The sequence below is a fragment of the Malus sylvestris genome, chromosome 6 (genome assembly GCF_916048215.2).
Source record: "Malus sylvestris chromosome 6, drMalSylv7.2, whole genome shotgun sequence".
Taxonomy (NCBI): domain Eukaryota; kingdom Viridiplantae; phylum Streptophyta; class Magnoliopsida; order Rosales; family Rosaceae; genus Malus; species Malus sylvestris.
The window spans coordinates 20265895-20276444 of NC_062265.1; the positions used below are offsets into that span (position 1 = coordinate 20265895).

The window sequence follows — 10550 nt, forward strand, 5'->3', positions numbered from 1 at the left end:
CACATTGAAGTGGATTGCCACTATATCCGTGCCCAAGTTCAAGCCAAATTGATCAAAACTATTTTCACTCGAAGCCATGACCAACTTGCAGATATTTTCATAAAAAACCCTAGATTCAACTCAATTTCAAAGGTTGTTGTGCAAGCTTGGATCAATCAGTCCCCTTGATCCAGTTTGAGAGGAAGTGTTGAAAGATGTCACTCAGTGAATAGGGTACAAGTTGCATCTGCAACTCCAACTACTCACATGTTGAGTTGCAGCCGGCATTGTGCATCATTTCCCTAGTTTCAGGGTTTATGTTCACCTAGAAACTTGTAACTAGGATTAGACTTGCTTTATCTTTCTTGTAACTTGAAATTAAGATTACCTGGTTTAACTAATGGTCCATTCAGTGGCATGTTGATGTTGTTGTCCATTGGCTTTCAGCCTTGTACGGTCTCTAAAGAGAGAGAGAGAGAAAGAGAAGCGAATTGGAAATAGGGAAATGAATTTAGTGGATAAGTTCGTTGAAATGAGGATGGGGATGAATGCGGGTTTGGTCAAATCTTACCTTCCCTCGCTCGCTACGGCGCAAAGCGGTGGTTCGTCAGATCTAATTTGCAGATAAAGATGGTTGAGCGGAAGCCTTTCTTTTGGAAATTGGGAATTAGGGTTCTAAGCTGGTGGTGTATTGGTTTGGGGGCGCACACAGTTCATTTGGTTTTTCTTAGTTTTTCAAAAATTTTAATTTTTTTTAAATTTGTTCTTCATTCCACATGTCAATTAATGGGAGAATCCATGTGTTTAATGATGCCAGCATAGAGTTCAGCAGGATGAGTAATGGGCCTTGCATTTGCCACGAATGCTGACAATAAACTGACGGAGTTCTTGTATTGCAACGAATTCATAGTTGAGGTATGACATTGTAATATTTAAAAGATAAGGTTTGAGCTTGTTAGGAGAACCATAGTTGAGTTGGTTTATTGTAATTTACCCAAATTTATTCATTAACTCGTTATTTTCATGATGAAGATAAGATTTTCAATAAATCTAGTATATTGCTATCACCCAAATATATTGTTCTAGGGATAGCAGAGACATCCTTATTTATAGCTATTACGGTTTCCTCCACTACCGCCCATCATAGTAATTGGATTCATACACCTAATCACGTAAAAGGCTGATTACCTGCCTATTAAGCAACTTCCCTCTTATGTGATTCGTAACATTACCTTGTTCAACATGGCTCTTAAAGGTAAAGTATCTAGAACCCTCACATGAGGGCATTAGTGGAGGAGTGCACTGGTTCAATATTTTCAACAAATTTAGCATTATGAGTTTCCTGTATTCTGGTATAAGAGTTAGGACAGTAGAATTTGTAGCCCATGGACTTCTCTAAATATCCAATGAATTTGCAGCTCATTGTTCTTGGATCCAATTTATTTCCCTATGGATTTGTTAAGTGGTTAGAAAACCTATCTAGTTACAAGTACAATGCAATACGGTCCTTCTCTAATACAGTACAATTAATCACATTGTTTAACGTTTAACTAATAGATTGTTTCATGTATACTAACCATTGTGATACTTCTTCATATGATTCAATTGAATATCATTTGGAACACGTCATATTCATGTGCTTTGGGCAAAGACTCCCGAACCACATCTTAGAGTATTCTCCTCCCACCATGGAAGTTTAGAGATCCCTTGTTGTGCATTCACATGCCTATATGACTAGATGGTTTGACCCCAACAATGTTATGGACACTCTAAATGGAATGTCTTTGACATATCCAAAGATTAAGGACCTAACTGTTAGACAACTATGATGCCTCAGGTCAAAGGTCTAGTTTGCATATTGCAACTTACGAGTTCTTACATGACATGTATGTTAGAACTCATTTATGATCGTTGTGTGCTTGATTACCCTTTCGAGCACCTATGTGTTTGTTTTAGTCATACTCTCGCTTGAGTCAATTAACACATACTAAACTTAACAGATTGTCAATGCCCAATTGACAATCTTATGGCTATGAATGTTTTAGGAATAAACATAAGAGAAATGTCTCATTAATCTAACTTACTTAGATCACTTCTCTCTTAAATCAAATACATTCCTTGAATTCCCGTATTGCATAAACACATGACACAATAAATAGTAATTAACAATGAGCTTTGCCCTTCCACTAACCAAATAAGAATTTAACATAATGACTATTCCAAAAACAATTACATCAAATGAGTGGCTTTATGGGCATACTTTCAACAATCTCCCACTTGCAATCAAAGCCACCTTCACATGTATCTAATGCCCATCCTTTCCATATGGCGGTCAAGCTGGACTTGAAACATTGGCTTAGTCAATGGATCTGCTATATTATCAACTAAGGCAACCTTGAGGATGTTGAATTTATGCTCTGTAACATATTTTCTAATGATATTACAGTGTCTACCAAAATGCTTATTCTTTTGATGAGCCATGGGTTCCCTGGGTTAAGCTATCGCCTCACTATTATCACAGTACAAAGTTACTGGTGATGTAATGGTTGGAACCTCTCCAAGTTTAGTAATGAACTTCTTCATCTAGAACGCTTCTTTTCCGACGCAGTGACATATTCTGTCTCTGTCGTGGAATCAGCTATTACATCTTACTTTTTGCTCTTCCAGCTGACAGCCCCACTATTTAGAGTGAATATATATCCGAAGTCAGAATTTCCACCGTCAACATCAGATTGGAAATCTGCATATGTATAGGCTTCCAATCGCAACTTTGTAGCTCTTCCATAAACGAGGAACATGTCCTTAGCTCTTGAGTACTTAAAGACGTCTTGACAGTTGCCCAATATTCTCATCTTGGGTTAGACTGATATCAACAAGTAATACTCATAACACAAGCGATATCATGCTTTGTGCATATCATGGCATTAGCATACATGAGGCTTCATATGACAGAAGCATAAGGAATAGCACTTGGCAACAGTGTTTCAGTGAAATCAATGGAAAAAATAAATAAATAATATGAAAATACAATATCAAAAAGCTATTAGTTTATTTGGATGCTTAACAATCAGAAGGCTAAATGGTTTTTCATGACATGTGTTTACTTACACAATGGCCCCGTTGGTTAACGTATTTGAGCCGCGCTTGTGAGTGCTTGTTGGGTAGCTACCGTAGTTCGATTCCAAAGACTTGCTTTTTCAGCCAGAAGATAAAATTAATGGAATGACACATCAAAACACCATATTGTATAAGGAGTTTAGCATTAGTCATCGATGAACTTGTGGACGATTATGAACCAGTAACTGGAGTGCGAAGTCCACACCAGTAAATGAGTGCCAATAGTTCACGAGCATGACACTGAAGCAAACACATAAAGAGTTGATCATAGACCTGAATTGTATGATTGTTGAGCATAGGATGATTGAAAGCACGTCGTTTGTAGATATCAATGCAATCTACAATATCACCATGTTCAGTATGTTGGCGGACAAAAGATAAAACAAAGATATTATTACAAACCAGTGAATTCAACATATATATAAATTAGTGTGTCAGCATCTAATTAAAACAGTTTCATTACCCGAAAACATCTTGATTTCAGGTTTACTGATAAGTTTAAGCTGTAGCTTCAGGTATTCTTCTTTTGATAATCTTCCCCAGTCTTGGAAGGGACCTGCAACAAAAAGGGTAGCAAAGTGTTGCCAGAAACATAACCATCAGTTTGTTGGAGTTTCTTGGCAGCCATTCTCATAGAACCAGCTAGCGTATGTACCTCTGAGTTTTGGTGTAATATGAAAGCAGGCAATTATATAACAGAGCCCTAACAGTTAGTGTTCAACTTACCTAATTTTCCTATTCAACATGAATATACATTTTAGCCCAAGTTAAATGTACAGAAACGATTAGTACCATTGTCAGCAATAAATACCTCTCATACATGGAAACATAGATGGGTTCCGAGTTTGCTTACCAAAAGAAGAATAGGGTTCTTATTCATTTACCCAAAAAGGTTTCTAATTTAGAAAACTCTAGCATTCAGTAATTAAGCTCTCGTCCACAGAATCGTACAGTTTGTACTTATACCCAGACTAGCAGGTGTTCATGAATAACAGGTTTAAGTTTCTGATGCATTAATAAGTATCCTAAAGAGTGTCAATCTAAGAAAATTGAACGACACAATTGAACGGAAGCAATGAATACATGGACAACTCAACCTTTTATAGTATTCCTTTCTTTACTTTGTTTCGTTAGCTAGATTGAAATACATTTTTGGCTTATTCCGTCGACACTAGACCACAGACAAAGCATAAGGCTTGTTATCTAGCTTGATATTGACCTCCCCTTACAGAATAAAATGACACAAATAGCTAGTAGCTACAAGAGGTTTGATATAAACTATACAGAGTATACTCAAAATTTGATCCAAGGGTACCTCATACCAATCTTATGCAGTTTAGAAAAGATGATTCCTTGATCCAGCTCCACACGTAGCAACCTTGTTTTTGCATGCTTGTTCAAGGAGTCATAAGACAATACTCAAGTGGCTTGAAACCAGTTCTTCCAACCTGCCTGAGCTTGCCAAATTACCTTGGTCCAACTCAGACCAAAGCTAATATACAGTGGCAATATAAATTTTCTGAAGGGTTGTTAAAATATGGTTTCCATGATCAATTCTTCTAAAACACCTTCAACCATCTTAAAAATGACCTCCTCAGAATCATTCCGGAGATCTAGCCATGCCCCAGAGCATGCTATGTCCTTTTCAACAATTTGTTGCAACTTCTGTGGCGATGAATGTGGTAAGAGGTACTGATCAACAGACTTCATCACCTCATGAATCACAGTATTCTCGGAAAATTGTCTTGAGGCAATTGGCTTGATAAATGACACCCAAGGGGAGCATGGAAGATGAGTATGATATACCTCGACAAGGACTTCATTTATACAGTCAAAGAACAGCATACAATCACTATTGAATTGATTAGCCTGTAACTTTACTGCATCAAACAAGAATGGATCAAGCAGTTGATCTGATGAATGGGGCATCAGTGAGAGCTCATCCCAATTTGAGGTGGAAGCTTGCAACACTGCCTTAATGTACTCGGAGATAACTTGGTGTTCCCTCAAAGAAGAAGTTTCAGGGTCCAAATGGGACCTCGTAAGAGGATGAGAATGGTGCTCTTCAGCTGCAGAAATGGATGCATGGTTTACCTCAGTCAGACTCACATGAAGTGGATAGGGGAAAAAGAAAAGAAAGGAAAAATGGTAGGTCTTGATGAAGGCTTACCAGGTTCAAATATGGTGCTTGCAGGACTGGTGGCATCTACAAAATACTGCTCAAGCACAGAAACTGGACTTGGCTGCTCTCGTTTATCTTTGATGTTATCAGAATCTTCCACCCCCTGAATACTTGGAGTTGATGAGAAAACATCTGGTGAAGATGTTAATGGCTGATCCTCAAAAGGATTAGTTTCTCCTAGGTATGTAGCATTACTAGTCTCTATGGTATTGGTCTTCTCCGTACTCTCTGGTTTGGATAGAACTTCCAAAGAACTAGTTTCCCCTGAGTGGATAGTATCCTTGACTTCTATGGTAGTTACTTTGTCTGTGCTGTCCGATTCAGAGGGAAATTCTAAGGAATTTGTTTCTCCTCGGTGCATGGTGGAATTATTCTCCAAAATTTGGACACAGCCTGCAGAAGATTGATTATTAGCTAAGAAAATAGAACATAAGTACATATCAAATAATGAAAAATATGTAATTAGTAACTCCATACCTTTAGGCCTTGAATTATCTCCCAGCCCTTTGATGTCAATATTTCGCAGTATATCAAGAACTTGCAATTGATCATCAAGTTTCTTATTCTCAGGCATGGCCTCTACGTCCTGCCTCAGTGGAGTCGAGTAGCAGGTTTTCTTTTCTTTCTGAAGCCCAGACTTGTTCTCATATACCAGTTGGTAATTGCTGTAGGGTGAAAATCGCGTTGGTTCATCAACAAATGTATTTTCCCAGTCCCTCTCCGGACTGCGTGTAGGCAAGAAGTCATACTCAGGAAATGATGCCACCCTTTCGCAGGTTTTTGGCGTCTGTCTTACAAAGTTGTTCTTATCCTTGTTTCCTTTCATTAACAATTCTGCAAAAGTTTCAGATTCCTTTTTCTTTGGTTGGCTAACAAGTGAAATGTTTGGGTTTTGAAGGCCAGTTCCCCTGGTTGATGCAGTTTCACATCCAATGCTTGATTCACATTCATTCACCTTGCCTATGTTGTTTCTGTTCTCGATATCAAAAGAAGACTTGCTCAGTACTTCACTGTCAGCAGAATTAATGGTGCTAGGTGAATTTCTTCTCATGATCTTGACACCTTTTCCTTTAGAGTCTTCTAAGCCTTGGCAAGGAGATATTTGAAGTGTACCATTGATTGTTTTCAAGTCCTGCTCTTTGCTGCTTACCCCTATAGCACATCTCAGTTTCCTCTTCATACGGCTGAGGGAAAAATTTGCAGGCCTCTCACTTTCCCCATCATTGTTAAAGCTATAATAAGATTGCATAGAGGAGCAAGAATAGATACCGTCTGAAGAATTTTGCAACCTTGGTGGGCCAGCTTTTAAAACTACTTTTCTCTCTGCAAAATCAGAATAGCTACTTTCCTGAGATAGGTAAAAATCAGAGGAATTTAAATTGTGAATGCCGGAAGGACCTTTAGATTGCCTTGCTTTACTTGTCCTACATTCTGAAATGTTCTCTTCACAGACAGATTTACTCTGATGTTTTCTTGTCTGAGATTCTCGGGGGTCCTCAATGTGTTTAACTATCAGAGAGTTCGGGTCTTGTAGGAGTTCTACAAACAATTCTTTATTCGAATTCAAAATCTGCAATGCATCTGATAATTGTTTAGACTGGTGGTTCACCCCATCAATGATTTTCTGACTTGTGATGGCATCCGCTGCATTCATCTGTACCGGCAGATGATTATTTTCATTAATCTGGTCATACTTAACGTAATCAATACTTTTACAGCCACATCCTCGTCTCTTTTTTCTATGCACCTCGTTGCTTAATACTTCCGGCAATGCTGCTGAGCTGAGCTTATTTAAAGGTTTTTCCGCTGAAGTTGAATTAGAAGGTTTTCGATGCTTAGTGTCATTCTTCAGACCATGAAGAGGTATATCATGAGATCTCTGACGATTATTGCTAGTCTTTCCATTATTCTTTGGTAATGGACCAACAAATTTAGAATCAGATTGCAGATGTTTCACTTGATCAGAGGCAATGTTCTTATTCAACCGCAGCTCAGTGGACAATTCTTCCCCCTTAAGCTTTCTTTTACTTGCCATATCAGAATCAACTGTTTGAGTTTTGTTCTTCATTCCGACCTGGAACAATTGAAGTTGCAAATCAGCTAATTTGCTTTAGCGTATACTATGTCAGCAGTCAGCTGTGTGAGAGAATATTGAAGAAAACAGAACAAAAAATGAAGGAAACTTTGTCAAACCACGAATTCTCAAACTCCGAAATTTTGTCTACCATTAATATTTCTCCCAGATGCTTTGAAGAGCCTATTAATATATCAGTTCCATTTGTTTCTCTTGCCTAGTACTCCAGTAATTGATCAAATAGCATATTGGCAATGTATGTACACACACACACACAGAGAACTCAGAAGAGTCGAAACAGAAAAACTAGCAGACATCTGGAATCATAAGAATCGGTCTTTTGAACCAACATTCAGGTACGTGAAAATATACACCAAGTTTGATTGTAAAAGTAGACCGGTGGAACTTACATCCATGTTTTCGCACTTCTCATCTATTTTGTTAAGCAAATCAAGCTTGGTCCTTAAATTTCCATCATCTGCATACAAAGAAAAATTATGAATCTCTTCAGTACTGCAGAAAAATAAAAAATTCGGAGTATGTCTTATTCAGTACTTTTCATTACTCAACAAGTCTATCACCAGTTTGCAAATGACCAACTTAAACCAGAAATAATTAAACAACGTTCAATTCACAGTTGTGCATGCGGTAATTTATAAAAATGTAGCAACCGGGTGAGTAAACAAAGTTCTTAAGAACTTGCATTTGTGATTGTGCAATATGATTGAAAAATCCTTACCAATTCTCTTTAAATGCCTCCTGTGTGAAAGCAGCTTCTTATTTGAATGACCTTGACGAAAGTTAAAGAGGCCATATAAATGCCACATGCATCCTGTCTCGTACTTTTCGCAAACCATAGGGCTCTTTGGCATAGGGCTCTTCGGCATAGGACTTCTCGGCGATGTCATCCTTGCCATGATGAGTGAGATTGGGAGAGCTTGGCTATAGAAAATAACACCAAATTTACGTCACCAAACTAGAGATTGTGCGAGGATGAACACCCAAGTATATAACATACAAGTTTTAGTTATTTCAAACCCAGTGACCCCAATAAGAATGCAGTTATTTTTCTCTTAGGTTGCATATAAACACACAAAGAATGACATGAACTTAACCAAGAAGAAATATCATATAAACATATATATATATAGACATATATATACACACACACACATATATATGTTCAAAGTCGACAATTGCGGACCCTGATCTGATCTTCTATAAATATATGATTGTGATGTAGGTGCAGCCTGCACCATAGTCCATGTTTGTGTCCTAAATTTTCTGTGTCCCACCATGTGAGTGTTTTTTCAATAATTCATAACGATAGGGATTTGTTTATTCAGAGATTAAAAAATAATAATTCAAATCCCCATGAAATCTATTACCACTATGTTTGGATGAAAAATTTTAAAATTACTAAGGAATTTTAAAATGACGGAAATTAAAATGACGGGATTTTATTTTCTAGAATTTGTGAATTTTGTTGTTTGGTTAACCTAAAAAAACAATGGAATTGAAACAGAATTTGTTAATTTTAACCTCTCAATCATAGAAATTGTGAAATGACACCTATTTACATGGAATTTAAACTTGGATATATTTGGATGAGGAAAATAAACTTGAAATTTGGATAAAAGTCAGAATTTATAAATTGACATGCACCAATTCCCTGGTTTGGATTCATAAACATAGAAATTTAGAATTTCCGCGTGGAAAAAAAACTTAGAATTTGGGACCTCCAATTCCCAAGTTCAAATTCCATGTAAATAGGTGTAATTTCCCAATTTCTATGATATAGAGTTTAAAAATAATAAATTCAGTATTCAAATCCATTGTTCTTTTAGATTAACCAAACAAGAAAATTTACAAATTTTAGAAAATAAAATCTTGTCATTTCAATTTTCGTCATTTTAAATTCCTTAGTAATCTTAAATTTTTTCATCCAAGCATAGTGTAAAAGTTGAAACAAGTAAATAAATTTTCGCTTTTTCAGCAGTTCATTAAAAATTAAGGAATAGAAACAGGAAAACGAGGAAATTCAAGTCAAAATATCTTCTACTATGTGTTGCCTCAATTCTTGCTAGCTAGCTGCCTCCAACTGTGATTAGCTCTTGATTAGCTAAAGTAGTAATTAAATTTTGTATCAACAGGTATCTTCTGTTTGTTTCTAGGGAAAGTTTTTCCACTGAAATTCTTGTCTAGAAATCAAACCAAAAACATGACCATATAACAAAAACTTGCATACCCAAGATTTCAAATTTCACAAATATCAAGTAAACTGAAGAAACTTGGACAGAGAGAGAGAGAGAGGGTACCTGAAAAAACTTGAGAAAAAAAAAATGGAAGCTTTATGCTTTTGGGCTGAGCAGAGAGCAACTATATATAAATTTCAAATCTTTAACATGAAACTGAATTAATGGCAAGAAACTCAGAAAGAAAAATCTCAAATGGGAGGTGGAAAACCTTGAAGAATAAGAAGAATAATGGAAAATTATTGTGAAAAATATGGAAAGGGAAAGAAAGAAATAGAGATAAAAAATAAAAGCAAAGGATGTGAGAGATTTTATGGTGAAAGTGACTGGTAATTTGCAATTTGCATTGACAACGAGGATGAAGACTCGGGAGGAAAGCTTTCAACTGCAGAAAATATTAAGTTGGGTTGCTTTCCACTTCCCTCTCTCTCTCTCTCTCTCTCTCTCTCTCTCTCTCTCTCTCTGGCTTTCTGCATTTCCAACTTCAACCGTCATCCGACAGACTCATCACCTCCTCTCCTCCTATTTTTTTTGTTTTCATCAAGACTCTCACTTCACGTTAAGCTAAAGAAAGATAAAAGATGTCTCTTCTTATAATAAGATTGTTCTGCTATAAGCCTATAAATGCTTTGTTATATTTTTTGATGTTAATGTTTACAAAAACAATGATATTGTAAATAGACGGCCGTTGGACTTTTACAATGTTTTTTTAGGGAGGTTCCACACTTCTTTTTACCTTCCAGATCTTCTTTGTTAATTTTTGTCATTTAATCTTCTTTATTTCATTCGATCTGAAAACCGTGTTAATTTTTGTCATTTAATCTTCTTTATTTCATTCAATCTGAAAACTGAAATTGAGGTGTGTGTAGAAGGTTAAAAGGTGTTTGTGGATAGCAACACCATTTTCTTATATACAAGATGGTTCACACTAAGGTCTCGTTTG

The 10550-nt window shown here is 36.6% G+C and overlaps 1 protein-coding gene across 6 annotated transcripts; it reads right to left on the minus strand.

Annotated features, from left to right (window-relative positions):
* Positions 1 to 2135: 2135 nt before the first annotated feature.
* Positions 2136 to 10182, minus strand: LOC126626680 (uncharacterized). 6 transcript variants are annotated; one of them, XM_050296056.1, is made up of 9 exons: positions 9671 to 10182; positions 8092 to 8294; positions 7763 to 7830; positions 5756 to 7352; positions 5267 to 5671; positions 4419 to 5165; positions 3560 to 3652; positions 3088 to 3434; positions 2136 to 2842 (listed from the first exon to the last, which is right to left on the minus strand). In XM_050296056.1, exons 2-6 carry the CDS (start codon positions 8267 to 8269, stop codon positions 4627 to 4629), a joined length of 2787 nt encoding a protein of 928 aa, XP_050152013.1. In that variant the 5' UTR covers positions 8270 to 8294; positions 9671 to 10182; the 3' UTR covers positions 2136 to 2842; positions 3088 to 3434; positions 3560 to 3652; positions 4419 to 4626. The 6 variants fall into 6 exon arrangements, with proteins under 6 accessions (XP_050152013.1, XP_050152012.1, XP_050152009.1 ...); XM_050296055.1 differs by having other exon boundaries at positions 2136 to 3336; XM_050296052.1 differs by having other exon boundaries at positions 2136 to 3434.
* Positions 10183 to 10550: the final 368 nt, after the last annotated feature.

Bases quoted from the DNA above. Each gene is read 5' to 3' on its own strand.
- LOC126626680 (XM_050296055.1), bottom strand. From the start codon at position 8,269: ATGGCAAGGATGACATCGCCGAGAAGTCCTATGCCGAAGAGCCCTATG. The intron at 7,353-7,762 runs GTAAGTTCCACC...CAATTGTTCCAG, and splicing joins AGAAGTGCGAAAACATGGAT to GTCGGAATGAAGAACAAAAC. The intron at 5,166-5,266 runs GTAAGCCTTCAT...CCATTTCTGCAG, and splicing joins AAGCACCATATTTGAACCTG to CTGAAGAGCACCATTCTCAT.